This window comes from Colius striatus, chromosome 10 (assembly GCF_028858725.1).
Source record: "Colius striatus isolate bColStr4 chromosome 10, bColStr4.1.hap1, whole genome shotgun sequence".
NCBI lineage: Eukaryota > Metazoa > Chordata > Aves > Coliiformes > Coliidae > Colius > Colius striatus.
The window spans coordinates 29,631,007-29,647,075 of record NC_084768.1 but is presented as its reverse complement, the minus strand read 5'-3'; the positions used below and the strand labels follow the sequence as shown (position 1 = coordinate 29,647,075).

Below are 16,069 nucleotides of genomic sequence, written 5' to 3'. Positions count from 1 at the left end.
CACAGGGCTAAAATCTCCAGACATCTTTGCTGCCTTTATTAGCTATTTCAATTGAGAATGCTATTGAAACTTAAGCAGAAAATCTTTTGCTTTACATTGCCACCTCTATTTCTACAAGTGAAATTTAAATGGGCAGTTATTTTTTTAATGCATCTATCCTTTATAAATGCTTTGAAATCTACTAATGAAAACAGCCATTTATGGTGTTCCTATCTACAGTTATTGCTTCAATTTGGTAAAATTAAGGAAATTGTATATTTAATACTATGTTTATAAGTAGAGGGGGTTAAATGAATCTGTCACGTAGTCAGTGAAGAGAGGAGCATGGTAAGAGGCAGGCTTAACCTTTTCTGTCTGTGGACTGTAAAGCTCATCAGCTGTTTCACCAGAGATTGCTAGTGGAGAGGATTTCCAATATATAAAGGTTACTTACTGAAAAGTGTTTGGATTAATTACGAAATATAAGGCAAGGGATACTGACAGACATTGTTGACTTCTGGACTTTCAGTGTCAAATGTCTGAATTCTAACCAAAACTGAATCGTGCCCTAGATTTCCCTGTTGCTCAGTTTTATGTTTAAATGTGATAAACAAACACTTTTAAAAATCCCTCAATCAAAACCAAAGTTGTAGTTTTAAGAATACAGTGGCACTAGTTTGTATTCTAATCCATAAGCTCACTTTTATAATGCCAGTATTTGTAAGTTAACTTTTACTTTATTTCTAGTGAAGGACATCTCATCGTGTATAGTTCAATAAAGTAGGTGTTAAAACCTCTTTGTGTAATGCTTACGTAGAAGTCTGTTTGCAGCTTTTTGGAAAGCAGCTACTTTGAGAAGTTTTCTGTGCTCTCTGTGGATACCAATGTGTGTTGGCTGCTAACCCTGCAAAAGCAGTGTAGTGTACAGAACTGAGCACAGAGCTGGGAAATCGGTGTCCTCGGCTCTAATCCTGGTGCTACAACACATGTGCTGTGGTCGAGTCACTTAACCTTTTTGTGCCTTAGTTTCCCCATTGCTAAAATTAGAGTCAAGCCATTTTGCAGTGCTGCTTTCAGGCTTAATTAGTTGGTGTTCTAAAACACTGTCAGTGCTAAATGTCATTTTCTAGTTAATGGTTTGTGTAATTCATGTCTTCACAGTTGCGTATCTCTATTGTTCCCGGAGCCCTGGCGTGGAACCACGGCTTCCAAACTGTGAAGGCTGTGATATAAATGGTCCATGTCTGTTACTGGTGCCATTATCAATTTGTTATTTTTTCCTCAATTAAAAGTTTTACATTAAGGATTGATAGTGGTGCCTGTTCCAGAAAGCCTGGGAGTTGCTACCAATCAGTATTTGGATAATTCCAGCTGACAAAATTTTCACAGGGGAAGAATAATGTCAAATAGATAATAAATTGCCTGAAAAAGACATTTTGGTTTGGATGATAATTGGAAGGATGACTTTTGACCATTTAAAAATGCATTAAACTGAGGAGATGTAACTTGTATTTTGGAAGGGGTTTTTTTGTGGGCGTTTTGTTTGGTTTTGTTAAAAACTTGAAAAAGAAGATGTAATATTGACCTTGATTTACTTCTTTTTTTTTCTGCTGTGGTACCTTGTCAGAATCTCTTCTCCTTTGTACTCCCACTGCCGAGGAAATGATGTTCATCAGCACATGTTCTCTCCTACGTCTGCTCCAGGTCTGCAGCATCTTAAATTCCCATTTAGTGCTGACTGTGCACTTGTAACTTCTCCTCTAGTATTTTACCTGAACTCACAAGCGCAGAGCAATCCATCTAGTCCATGCTGCAGCCATCCTTTTCAGTGGAGGTAAGGAGAGGTATCAACTAGGAATTTCTAACAGTTTGGTGTTGGTGTTACGTGTGTGAACTTACGAGCTTTATAGTTTCAGAGAATAACATCCAACGGAAGGGAGCAGCTCTGTGGTTCTAATTTACTTACAGCCTCTTAGTGTTCAAGTTGCTGTTGCTTGTTGGTACTACTTTTTCTAGCACGTGTGCAGTTTGAGGCCCTATGTAAGGAAGAAGATAAGATGAATTAAGGAACAGAAACCTGTCTAGCTGTGTGTGTATGTGAATTCTTGTGAGCTTACCAGTACAAATCCAACTTGCACCATGCAGCAAAGGACCCCTCACAGGCATGGCTGATGTCAGGAAAACCAACTTAAAAGCTAAGCATCCTTACAATCAGGGACTTAAAAAGCCTTGCCTAGATTAGAGTCTGTGCTAATGCATTGCACTCAATTCACCAGAAATCCACAGTAGTTTCCTAGGTCTCCAAACACAGGGTCTACTAAGTATAATGAGTAAACCAACCTTGTTAGCAGGCTTCAAAACAGGATACAAGAGTTTGTAAACTGAAAAAAAAAGTCCAAACTGTGCTGGCACAGTTGTTACTGAAGCACTTGAGAGCTTGGCTGATGTGTTTTTCCTTCAGGATTAGCTCTTTCTTTATGTCATGCTACTATGGCATGTGCATGACCATCATCAGCCTCGTTGGAAACCTTTAGCTTCTTTGCTAAGAGGAAACCTCACCCAGTGAGACAGTCACAGACAAAGGCTAACACAAGTGAGAGATCTTTGTGTGTGCAGTTAAGAAATCGGAGCTTGGTGGTACCTACTTAAAACTTGAGCCAGCAGAGCCATCAGAGGGCTGGTTTTGAAGTTCACATGCCGCAGTGTGGATGTAGCTGGTCAAATTTCAGTTACTCATCAGGTGGTAATGCAATAGCCCCTGAATCTAGACTGTTATTTCACAGGGAGATTGCTCTTGCTGGCCAGCTCTGGTAGGAGTAACAAGAAAATGTGAAGTTGAGCTATTTTAAGCATCTATCCCTCTAATGGAGAGTAACATCTATTCCACCTGTTGGGTGGAAGTCAGGTTGTCAGCAAAGGAAAAGGATGTTGCATGTGCCTGTACTTGGTGTTTTGTGCACTGCCATGAAGTGGTTGCCCCCATACCTGCTGCTTTGCCCACATGTTAGGCAACACTTGGTGAAAATTCTTACCATGGTGCACATTTTGGCTGCATGTGCAGTGAAGGGAAGGGCAGTGACTAAAGAAGAATCTCAACATTTCAGTGTCATTGTCATCAGTATAATTTTAAATTGTGTTTTGTTACTTACAAGCTGATATTAGGTAATGTTCCTTTACAAGGGTGATTAAGTGCTATTAAATACAATTTAGCATTAGGGGTAGTTAACAGATTTGTAAATAGTAACTAATTACCAAAATTAGATTACTGTTAAAGTCAACTGAGAACTGTTCTTTTTGGAGAGGAGAGCTAATGATTATCCATTATTTTCAAAAGACATTTGGTGCTTATTGCCTTTTTTTTTCTCTGAGAATCCTTCAATCCTCAGCCTTTTGACATGGGACAATGAACAATTTTCTCTTAAAGAGTAACTCATATAAGAGTCTTAATATCAAGTTATATTCCACTGTTACTGTGGACTCTTCGTGATAATAATATTTTTCACATATGGGGACCTTCTAGCCATCTGCTCTTTAAATACAGAGTGGTTGATGATTCACAGATACATAGCTCTGTAAGAGCTTAGGTCTACTATAATAACTTTTTATTTTTGTCCTTGTTGCTTTCACCTGTGCAGCTCTTGATCCTGTTTTATCCTGCCTTTCTTTGTTGTAGTTTTGTTTACTTGGTTACGGTACCAGTGATAGCCATTCCAGCTTGCTTAGAGCAAAGGTTCGTCTTGGCAAGCTATTGCCATGATTGATCTACTCAGCTTAACACTCTCAGGTTAGCCAGGCTATGTTTCATTTCCATGGCTGTGCAAGTGATACTAGGAACTGGTAAAGCCCTAAAAAATTAGAAAAGTCTATACCTTAAAGTCAGATCTTTCTCATTTTTCTACCATCTATATTGTCTTTGCAAGTATCTTCATCAGTTTCCACTTCTTGCCTATTTTTCATGGTGTCGTTGATATTTTTACATGGATAGATGAACAACTGTTGATATGTCTGACATGGTGTGTTCTACAGCTAGCATGGAAGTTCATGTCTTCTGAAAGAATTAATGCAATTAAAAGTGAAAATACCTTATGTAAAGCCTTTGAACAATGGAAAATAACAGTTTCACAAGAGGAAATGTGAAAAGGCTTGGTTACAATTAAAATAAATTGATAGCAGATGAAAGAAGAGTAGATGAAAGAAGACTCTATAGTTGATGCAAATGTGGGCTGGAAGTAAGTTATGTATCTCTAGGAAGAAAAGACAATGATGTTCAAAAGGAAACTGAAGTATTGACTCTCATATTTGGGATCTGGCTTGCAGTCTTTTGGGGGTAGCAGGGAAATCAAATTACCAAAGAAAAATATGAGGCCATGTTTCACAGTTGGTCCCTTTTATGAGTTGGCAAGTCTTTATACACTGTATTTGTCCTTTAATAGAAATATATATTTACAGCATTCCTTGATATCAAATTACTTAAAAGATACCATGAATTAATTGTTGTAACTTAGAAGCAATGGGCTTTGTGATTAAAAGAATGTGTATTTCCTCACATTCAAAAGAAAACGCTACACTGTGTGTCACCTTCAGCAAGATATAAGCTAGTTTCAGTACTTGGAGAAATGTTTGTGGTAAAAAGGGTGGATGTGTTCAGGTGCTGTATTTTTGGCCCCACCGAGTGCTGAGGGTGAGGTAGAGCTTCAGTGGAAATTTGTTTTAGCCTAATAAGAGAAGTTTTGGATTCATCTGAATTGTTCAAGGGTTTTTTTTTCTCATGCTATTTTGATTTCATGAATTTATGTCAATTGTGGAACATGTTCTTAGAGGCATATATGGTAAAATTATTTTTATAAGAATGTATTCCGTAGAGGTTCTGCCTTAATAAAATCCATTGATAATAACTATTAATTTTTTATAGCTTTGCAGAATAGTTTCATGGATTTTTTCCTCTAGCTTGTACAAAATCTGATCCTGATTTCTGAATGTGATGGTGCTCAGATCCTTGCTGTCATAATTGAGTGAAACAAAATGGGAAACCACTTAGTACAGTACATAATTACTTGATCAATGTGTAATTACAGTGTTATGAGTTTTATATAATTAGGATTTTATGGATATCTGTGATGTAATTTAAGAATATATTAATTTATTTATATAAACCCCCTATCCTAGGAAACAAGCATTTAATCAATAACTGGGTAAAAGACAAGAGTATGTTGCACATAGACGTTCAACAAATACACTGGGAGAGCTGCCTGCCTTTACCTGAAGACATTTTTCCTATAAGCTGTTGCAGTGGATGAGGGGAAACCTGTAGAGTTATGGCTTGTTTGGGTGCATGAGTGTGATCAGCATCCTCAATGAGTCTGCTCTTTTGTAGTGAACAGATCGGTGTCCTGGGTGTTGCCGAGCGCCAGGCAGCTCACCTTTAGGATTGGGGATGAAGACATCCACCTTGTCTGATGGAGTCTCCTATTAAACTTTTTCTTATGTATCAGGATTGTTGCTGTGTCTTGATGAGGGTCTTGTAACTCCAGTCCTTGAAGGCAGATGCAGAAATCCATCTGTAGTATATTTATTCTTGGCATACACATCCACAGATCACCTGTGTTTTGGGTTTTGAAGACTACACATATTTTACAACAGCAGGGCAACACTTCTGTTTGTAAGTTCTATATTTTCAGAGAAGTTAAAAAGCATTTCAGACTTTAGACTTCCTGAGGTTCTTAATATTCTTTTTTTTAAATATGTCAAGGCTTTTCAACAGTTGGTGATAATTTCCTATCTCTACTTAAATTTCCTTTTAGTTTAAAGTCCCTTGATACAGTTTTCAAGAGTTTATTTTAGTTAGAATTTCCTATTTGACAAATGTCAGAGGATTAATGAAGAGGGCTCTGTTCAGCTCGAATGACATTTGGAAATTGTTCTGTTTTTGCAGCAACTGATACCCTCTTGGCTTAGTGCTCGAAATGGTACAGGTTTTGCTTTCTTGAATGTGCTAAATAATTGGTCAGAGTTGACTGCAAGGCAGTATAATATCACTTTTGGAAACAATGTAGGTAAGCAATCCAGGTATAATGAGTAACAGAACAGCTTTGTGAATGTATCATTATGCATAATGTGAAGTGGTGACTTTTGAGTGGGCAATCTTTTGGCAACTGAATTGTAATCTACATCTCACATTGAATGAATGAATGAGTTTCCTGGAACTCATTTCTTTTTTAATGGAAAGTTTTCTCTTTATTCCTTTTCTTTTGTAGCAGTTACTATTCTTGGGAATAGTTTTTCCCATTTAAGAGATGGAGACTACAGAGGAGGGATTTATTGGTGTAACCTAAAACTTGACAGGCTCAGATAACTTCTTGTCTTTCTTACACTGATTGGAAACTGTTCATTTGCTTGCTACACAGTTAAAATAATGAGATGTGTTAGCTTGGATGATATATTTTTTTTCATGTGAAGGCAATATGTAAATACTGAAGTCCCTGTGTCCTACTGGGACCTGCAGCAGCAGAAGAGTTAAACCCTGGGGTTTGGAGCCTGAGGTGTGAATTCCTGTGGCACCCTTTGGCTGCACTCTTTGGGACCACTTGTAAAGCATGACTTGGTGGTTGGCCTGGGAAATCGGAGGCTCTCAGAGGGGAGTATGTACTTGTGACTTGAGAAGTTGGAGGGCTTTAATGTTTACTAGCTATTTCACTTACAAACCAAGTGCTTCATTATAAGTTTTTCTATATAATCATATTTTAGGCTCTAGTCTGCTGCACCTGTGTATGAGCTTACTGATTAACTATCCCCACACTATTGAAAGAGTTTGGGACAAGCTACCAACTTCCAGTGAGGAACAAAAAGCTCAGAACATTCTTAAGGGACTGTAGTAAATACTGAAGCTTTTCTTTTTCTGTCCTTATTCTCACATAGCAATGATTTCCTTAAATGATAGATAGTAGGATGCTCAGTTCTGCACAAAATTCTTCCTTCCACATAGTTTCCCCCTCAAAGACCTTTTGATCTGGAATACAAATTCGAAAACAACCCGTGTGCTGAAAGGTTCCTGGCGCAAGAGTCATTCTGGGAAAGAAATATATATTCTTAACCAGGCAATCATGTGTCTGTTATTATTGATAGACAGTCCCATGCATCGTCCAGAACTTGTTTTTAATTGTCCTATGAGGCAACTAGATTGTATTTTTAGTTTTGACTTGTAAAATCAGTGAGTGTGCAACGGGGCCTGATAACATACTGCACTGAAGCACTAATAGTAGAGGCATCGAATAGCGGGTGCCCCTTGTCAACTTCACAGCCTTGAGCTGGGGAAAAGCAGAGATTAGATGACACAGCTCCTTGCCTTAACAAGGGACTATTCCTGTCTGTGAGCAGGAGTTTCCATTCAGATCTTTCTTCTTATTTGAAGCCACGAGTTGCAATTTCTAATTTAGATAGCTAACTATAGTGGATCACTAGTAACCTGAAAGCTTAAGGAAAGTTTAGAATGTGAAGAAGGAGAGAAGATTTCAGGGTAACCTTGCACTGGTTTTCAAAATTGTATCCTGTTTCAGCCATGTCTCACTATCCTGAGCTATGTTGAACTTCTGTCTCAAATTTAAGTTCTTGTTTGAATATTCAAAACTGTACTGTGGCAGAAGGTCTGCAGCAGAGCTTCATCTTCTATAACCGTATCCTTTTGTGCTCTTTTCTACAGACTGTGTCTGTACTCCCCTTTTCTTCAGTATCTTTCTTGATTCCTCCTGTTCATCTCAAATATGCTCATTCTAATCCTTCAGATTCTCTCTTCCTCTCATCTCCTAAATTTTGCTACTTTGGCTAGTGGTCATTATTCTGTCATTCAATCCCTGGTGTGGTACTTGAGAGCATAATCTTCTAACCTAGTTTACATTACACTGTCATTATGAATTATTAATGTTCTAAAATAAAATCTTCAAACAGTAATCTTTGCTGTGGTGAAAGAGCTCTCTGTGTGCTTTTGTTTTCCTTCCTGTCTTCCCAGCCTTTTCTTTTCTTTAGACATTCAGGTCTTTAGAGCAGGGATGTTATTGATCCAGCCATCTGGGAAAAACTTGCTGTGCAATGAGAATCGTGTTGTCACATCTCTGGTCTGAGAGAGGCATTTATTTATATCAACACTAAATAAAAAAAAGTTGTGTAAGTAACACTTCTGATTGTATTAGAAGAACCTGCTGTGCAAGTATAAGTGATAATGTGTGTTTTGGTTATAGCTTGCCTGAGAAGATGAGTATTATTACTTTGTGTCCTCTATTACATTGTTTGTGTTTTTGTTGCTGTGATTCTCAGTTTTATTTGTCAATAGATGAGAAATCTAACAGCAAAACAGGCCATATTATAATTCTCATCAAATTTTTAGGCCAAAAAGTACAAGCAAAAGAAATCTGTTTAAAAATCCTTATTGGCTTTCCTCCACACTGGATTTGAAAGCAACTGTTTGTCCGTTCTGCTTCTGAGAAAGTGGAAGATGCCTAAATCGTTGAATGTCCAATTTTCCAAATGAATCAGCACACAAATATTGACCAGAAGTGTTCCTTTAAGTCATGACTGTCTGCATTGCCCTCACAGACAACTTGAAATGAATTTGAACAAAATGGAGTTGATCACAGCTGCATTCATCTTTGACATAGAGGAACAGCCCATGGGGACGTGTTTCAGCCTGCACCCCACGGCTCAGTGTGCGCAGCCTCCTCCCATATCAAGATGGATCATAAAGCTGTGACCTGTCACTTCTGCAGCTTTCCTCTTCTTATTAAAAATAAGGGCAGCTGCAGACTACGCTGTAGGACGCCACAGTCTGTTTTTTACATACTGTTGTTGTAAGTGGTTGATATTGTGAAAACTAGTTATTAATTTTGCAGGTCATACCTTTTTCTTTCTGCAGAAAGTCTGTTCCTTCGGACACGCAGGTGATGTTCATTTGCATGCATGATCTATGCTGTCTTGGCTTATCTTTGTTTAGTACTCGGTGTGTTGTACCAAATAATTCGACAAGCTAGAAATATTAGCTTTTGTTGCTAGTTGCATTTTTACAAGTAGTGCAGAAGCCTAAAGTTAGTTTTGGTAGAGAACTTTCAAAGAATTGCATAACTTTTGCTTAAATTTGGATAGTTTTCTTTCTTCCTCTAATCTGTAAAATCAGCGTAGTGCTAGATTGACTAATCGAAATTGGGAAGAAAAGTGAATATTCTCTTGTAACAACATCTTTATATCTGAGATGGTTTAAAAGAATGGTTGGTGAGATGAGCCATGTAAGTCATTTAATTAAAAAAACTAGCAGTTATATATTGTTTGTAGCTGTATAAGATTAATTTGTGCCGTTTTAAATGTGTTACAGTAGAGTGTAGTAAGACTTAACGTCACAAAGCTCTACATTTTGTTTTTGGTATATTAAAAACAAATTTTTCTCAGGACACTGCAGAAAAAATTGAGTACCATGTCTGTCTAAAGCAAAGCAAAGATTTCAGTTTGGCCCAATTTGTCTTAAATCTGCATCTGTGTTCCAGATCCCCAACAGGTATGTCCCTACTTATATATAGTTGGAGGTACGTGTTAGAAGTCATATGTGAAATAAATACCTTCAGTGGAAGAGCTTCCAGATATTATGTATATTGTAGGAAACATGGCTTTTGGAATGCATCATCTTTGGGGGTTTCCCAGAATTACTGTAGAACAGTTTATAGAGATGTATCAGTCCGTAGTTACGTAAAAATCAGTGTTCTGGGCTTGTTCCATTGTTCATTCTTGCACATAGAGGCTTTTTTTGGTGGCTCACAACCTTAAGGAGTTTGTTTATCTTTTGGTTCATGATCTGTTATCGTGGCTTTCCCAGACTTTACAAGTTAAGGTTTTACTGTGAAGGTTCATACTGTTCCAAAGGAATAACTAAAATAAGGACCAATTTCTTTTCAAAATTCATGGCCAAATTAGGATGTAATTCTGCCTTAAAAACTGGATGAATTTTTAATCCTTTTTCGTTTTGGTTTGTTTTGTTTCTGTATACCAGCACTCGTGATGTTTCCCAAGCATGGTTTTGATTTTTCGTGTCTCTTTTGTACCACAGCTTATTTTGTAAAATCTATTCTTATCCCGTGCTCTAACTTCATTAAGAATTTATGCTTGAAAATGTAAAATTCATCTTCTTAGTCTTGTTCATTACATTAGCATGCCCCTTTCTCCCAGAATAACACTTCTTAGCCAACATCCTACAAAATAAGCTTTTTGTCTCGGAAAGGCTGTGGTAAATACAAGGGATTTACAATATCCTCAGCATTTCAGCTGAGCCCAAGTGTGTTAGCCAAGAAATAGGGAAACAAGCTGCGGTGTGGAAGGTCCTGCACTAGAGATTCAGGTCAGAGCAAGCAGCCTGAGCTCTACCTAGAGACAAATGAGATGTCAAAGCTCATTTTAGAGCTCAGGCTTGATTTGGTCTGAGTAATACGCTATCAAGCAGGTGAAAGCACTCCCTACTAGCTGGTTCTTACAGGTAGCCCTGAGCCTGGAGGCATCACATTGATCCTTGGCACGGTGTCTGTACAGGTTGCTGAGTGAGATGAGTGTTTGCAGTCTTGTGTAGATTATGGAACCCCTTTTGCGAGGACAGTAGGTGTGATCTGAGTAACAAAAAGCCCTTTAATTTACCCACTTAAATACAGGTCTGTTCCCTCTCTTTATTCTTTACTTGTGTGCTATCCACTGGTAGTTCTTACTTATACCTCAGTCTCTGCAAAGACACAAAGCATGCCAGCTGCTTTTCCTCTTGTTTTGTTTTTCTAAGCTGTGTGCTGTAGTTTTCCTGTAAAACAGAATAACAACACCTGCTTTTTTGAATCTGCTTTCCTTCAGCAGTCTTGTCGGAATGGGTTATGGACAATGTCTATAAAGGACTGCATGTTACAGTTCTTTGGCACATAAACCCCTTGTTACAGAGGAATTTAGCAATAGCCTGGTTTTGTTATTTAGCACAAGGAACAAGAGATGGAAGAATTGTCCAAAGAACTGAAGCCCATGAAGTGCTGTACTTTGTGGAGAGACTGATGCAGGTTGGAGTGCTGGGAGAAGACAGTAAAATCTCCTCCAGTTTGCAGCTGCTGTTGCACAGTGAAATTACCACCACCACGCTATGGGTTAGAAAGAAAGTTTAAAGTGCATAATGATAACTAATACATGATAAAGATGAAGAAATGTTATGGTGGCAACAGGAGGCTCAATCTCTTTTGCTCTAGATAAATGTTGAAGAGGAGGGAAAACACTTTGGATGAGCATATCGACGTTATAGCAGCACTCGTGTGATACTGTTTCTTGAAGGTGTTACCGGGTGTTTTTAAGAACATTTTGGATAAAATGATGGAAGATTTCTGTATTCATGTGAAGTTGGATTTTTCAGAACTGGTGTTCAGTATTGTTATTGTTCAAATAACTTTCTCATCTTCCATGGTGTTTGAATTTCATACCGAGATCATGTTTGATGAAATCAGACAGCTGCCATTTGAGTTGCACATGAAGAAGACAGGCTAGGGAAAGAATGTGAGTTCTAGTAACTTATTTAAAGGGGATAATTGACCTTTCCATGGCATCTGAGCCCAATCATCAATTTTGTGAGCCTGAAGTAATGTTATATTGAAGCTGACAAACATCTTTCTTGCGTTACTTGGAAAGAATACTGTTGTGTGCAATATTAGCATACTAAGAGGTGATATTTTGGTAAATAGAAATGCCAAGAAAGGCTTTCTTATTAAATATTCATAGGATTTTGAGCAAAATTAACTTTGTGTGTTATTAGTGCTTCCTTCTTATCACTATTTGGTACTGCTTTAAATTAGAAAATACTAGAGCTGTAGTTAACATCATCTATGTCTAAGTGAGTACATTTCTGTTTTAGGACTATGAAATCAGAACACTTGCGTATACTCAAGCTGTACTGTGGTATTGTAGTGAATTAGGTAGCATTTCAGGCTATGCACTGTGATGACAACCTCTGTTAACTCTGTAACTGTGCTGAATTAAAGTTACATGAGAAGCTGGCAGCTTTTCTTCAGGTGTATGTGTGCATAATGCCTGACAGCTAGTTCAGTGAATGCTTCTGGTCCTTTGAGCCATTAACTAGTACAGTCACTAGGATGTTCCCTGCATGAGAAATGCACACCAGAGGGAATTTTAGTTGTTCTTCACCCCCAAAACACTTGGCCATCAAGTCTTAGTTGAATCTTGGATAAATGTGTCTTTGGGAGCCCTTTTATACAGGAATAGGAATTTACATCTGCATGAACCACTGTAGTAGAAGAGTACAGCTCTGTTCTGCCTTGGCTTGGTGATTTCTGGAAGTGAGGTGATTTCTGCCAAAAAAAGGAAGAAATCTAAGATTGTGTAACCTAGCAAGTAATGACAGAAAAACGAACCTTAAAGATATATTCAACTTAATGTTTTCTGTCAGACTGTTACTTACACGTCTTGAGACTGCAGTCTGCCCTAAGATAGTCTGTTCTTCATTTGCTTAGGTCACTGTTCAAATAATAATGATGCTCCAAATAGCTCAACACACATCTTGCATGTAACTTTTTTTTTTAAAGGAACTCTGTTTTAGAAACATACAGGAAGAACTTTTTTCCTTTCCTTGTCTTTTCAAAGTTTTCTGCTGGAGTTTTACATGTTACACAGTTTTAACTGTATTGTTAGTGATTTAGAGCAGCTCTATCTCTTCAGTTCATCTGTGTTGACTTACTCTTATTGATGGTAGAATAATTTTCTGTGCTTGTTGGGTACATCATTTAAAGTTTAAAATAAACTTGATATTTTCTTTATGGAGAAGGAGTGTATCTTTTCTTTTGTGACTTGTCCAAACGATTTAGCTTTGCTAGTAAAACAGTTTTAGTTTCTGGATATTCCTGGTGAATAATTTGTGGGTTTCAGGATATTAAAAACTATTATATGACTATTACAAAAAGTATCATATATTTATGTGACACTTAATACAATGTAACCATTCAAGCAATCCAATAGTTAGGAAGAGGTAGGTTTTTTCCAATTAGTATTTCAGCTGGTTTCCATTATAAGTTTTCCTTTACTGTGGTGTGACTCTGGAAAGTTACCTTCACTTGAAAACTATTGCACTGCTCCATGTTTCATACTATTGAAATATTTAAAAAGTACAGTCAAGAATATTTTGTGGGGACATTTTGCATTATATAATCAACTTAAAATGTAGTTAGTTCCAAGAGTTTTGACCTCTGGATATTCTTTTTCAAAATGACCCCAATGATCTCCTTGGTACCACTTCCAACTTCTCAAGAAGTTCAGCTTACCTATTTAAAAGAAGATAGACTTATACCAAGTAAATCTATTTAATGATAAATGTAGCTGCTATGAATGAAGTCCAGAAAGTAATGGGTTTTGTGTGGACTGTTTGCCTAATTGCATTCTCATTTAATGTCAGGCTTAATTAATGCTCTCCGTTGACGATGGTGGAGAGGAGAAATTAGGGAAGTCGTTGACATTGGCTATTTATAACTGTCCAGTGGATGTGGTGTCATTTAGTGCCCTGGAAACTACACGTTTGGTCAGCAGAGAAATACTCCATCATCACGAGAACTGAGGAAATGTTCTGCAGGTGGTCTTTTCTGAGGACAAGTTAGGCATGAGGTGGAGAAGGTGTATTAGGGAGATTGATGGAGAGTGAACATCTTGAAAGGCAAGGAGAAGAATTTGATAAGGAAAGAGATTTCTTCAGGCTGGGAATAGCTCAGGGTCAAGGATTCACAAAGCCATATTAATGGTTTTGAGTTCAATAAAATGGAAAACTCAGCTTGTAACCTATTTGTGTGAGTGCACTGCTTTTCTTGACGTGCTGCTGTTGAGAAAATTAACTCTATCCCAGCCAAAGCCAGCACACATTTTCTGATACGCAGAAGGCTGCATTTTTGAACTTGTGAATAGTTTCTAGTCCTAATTTTGCAAAATATTTTGGTTATCGTGCAGACACAGTAATATGGTTCCATAGAAGGATTTCATTTGGAGTTGCAGACATGAGCAAATCCTTATGCTTCCTGCATTTGTTACAACAAAAGCAACTTCTGCAAATGTTGACATGGCTGTATTTGAAGACATGACATATTTTTAGAAGCTGTTTGATGATTCCATTGTGGTGGTGTGTTTTTCTAGCAAAAACACTACATCTCCAAGTATGGTGTCTTCACATTGTTTTGGGTGTTGTGAGCTTCTCTGTAGTTAACGTTTTGGGACAGTTCCAAAACAAGTGCTTTGCAGATGCTGCTTTGCAAGATCAGATTTTGCTATTGGCACATGGAACAGGCGTTTTGAGGAACAGGAATGTGAAGTGTTAAAAGAAATTTCTGCTCGTTTTGAACCAGGGTTATGTAATTCCCAAAGTGCTTTTTGCAGTTCTTGGGTAAGTGCTCTGCAGTACCATGTTAAACAGCAAAATAGGTGGATGGACAGATTTCCAGTGATAGCAAACACCCCATTCCCTTGCCCTGCCTGAGGTGCCCCGTTTTCCTCGAGCAGTGGAGGATGGACAGGGTTTTCACTGGGTTAATGCTGCTGTCAAGCAGTCAGTCAGTGATGCCCATGGAGTGTGTTCTCCTAAAATGGCTTCTCCTTTGTGTGTCCTTCCTCTAAGAGATGTGAAAGTGCTGGTGCTGAGTACAGTGATGAATGATGTCTTCAACTACTGAATTTTCGATCACTTTTGGAAAAAGCACAATGAGTATAACTGTAGGGAATTCAGCTGGCTGTGATTTTATTTGCTAACTATAAGCAGACATGAATTTATTTTTATTGTGATGGGTTTATTTTGTCAGTTAACTGAGCCCTTCCCCCCTCCCCCTGTTTGGGAATTTCAGTTTATGTTTTAGCTGATAGAGTAAATCTGAGTATTTTCATACCTTTTCAAAACGAGGGTTTATTGGAAATTGGAAGGTCACATAACACCGTGAATATGCTAAAGGGCTATTCTTCAGTATCTACACTTGATTGCTATATGTTATTATGTGGACACAAAAATGAATGTATTTATTCTTTCTCATCAATAGCAGAGAGTGGCAGAGTTTTGTCTGCTTGTACTCTAAATTAACTTTGAAATCAAACCAGAATGTGATTTAGATTCATTTGATACGAATGTTTAAAAGCAGTAGAAGAGATGGTTGTGCTGGGCAGAGATTTGGCTCCCACAGCACACAAAATCCCATTTCCCTGTTTTGAAGCTCAGATGGAAGGGCATCCTTTGCTGATTCAGATAACGTGATTCTTGATAAATGTACGGATTAAAAACATGGCATTATTTAATGGAAAGTTACGAAGACCATACAATTCTTTCACATGATTCTGTGGAAAGCTAAAGGGGGAGCCTACTGGGATTTCTCCCTCCTGGACATATATGTGTGTTTTTTAGGGGCTGTATTGTGCATGGAGGGCAGTGCCAGCTGTTGATTGTCATCTTTCTCATGTCTGTGATAAAAAGCCACTCAAGAAGGCTGAAATATGAGAAAGTCATTAGCTTTCCTACTGTCAGAAGTGCTTAAAAAAGCCACAATAGAAAGAAAGTAGATTCCATATTGAAATTAAAGAAAAAGGCAGCTACAATGAGGTTTTGTTTAAACCCTGGAAAAAACAAAGATATGGCAACGAGCTACTGCAGGCACAAAGGGGGAGAAGTGAACTTGTGGCTGATGTGCAAGGGGGTGTGTGGGAAACCTCTGATGTGCATCACGCATGAGTGCTGCTTGCATTTTGTTGTCAGAATTCAGCCGGATGAGTTGTTTTGTGGGCACCAGGTGCTGTGTAGGAGTTCATGTTTACTGTGACTGACGTGTGTGTAGTGTGGCTGACTTCAAAGAGAGAATGGATTACTGTTTTTAAACTGCTCTTAGGTGGCATTGTAAGCTGGTTTGTTTTTTTTAAGTGTACTGGGGTTACTTAAGATAAAAGGTGGATGGAAGATTAATTAAAAAAAGCAGCAAAATTTTCTGTGTGCCTGCTGTAGTTAGGAAGCAGAAGGGCCACCATTTCAAAACAGAAAGCACAAACTAGGCAGTAAGTGGTGCTCTGTGTGCAGACA

The 16,069-nt window shown here is 38.0% G+C and overlaps 2 protein-coding genes across 12 annotated transcripts in view; one reads left to right on the top strand and one right to left on the bottom strand.

Annotated features, from left to right (window-relative positions):
• The window catches only part of PRDX1 (peroxiredoxin 1), a 354,386-nt gene that overhangs the window by 219,332 nt on the left and 118,985 nt on the right, over window positions 1–16,069 (bottom strand). The gene's annotated exons all lie outside the window — the stretch shown is intronic.
• MAST2 (microtubule associated serine/threonine kinase 2) overlaps window positions 1–16,069 on the top strand; it is a 190,336-nt gene that overhangs the window by 88,084 nt on the left and 86,183 nt on the right. For 7 of the 11 annotated variants that reach the window (XM_062003282.1, XM_062003287.1, XM_062003281.1 and 4 more), the window contains one exon: window positions 1,607–1,813. The exons of the other annotated variants lie outside the window; for them this stretch is intronic. In XM_062003282.1, coding sequence (XP_061859266.1) covers window positions 1,607–1,813 — 207 coding nt within the window. The remainder of the gene's footprint in view (window positions 1–1,606; window positions 1,814–16,069) is intronic. 11 annotated transcript variants of the gene reach the window in all.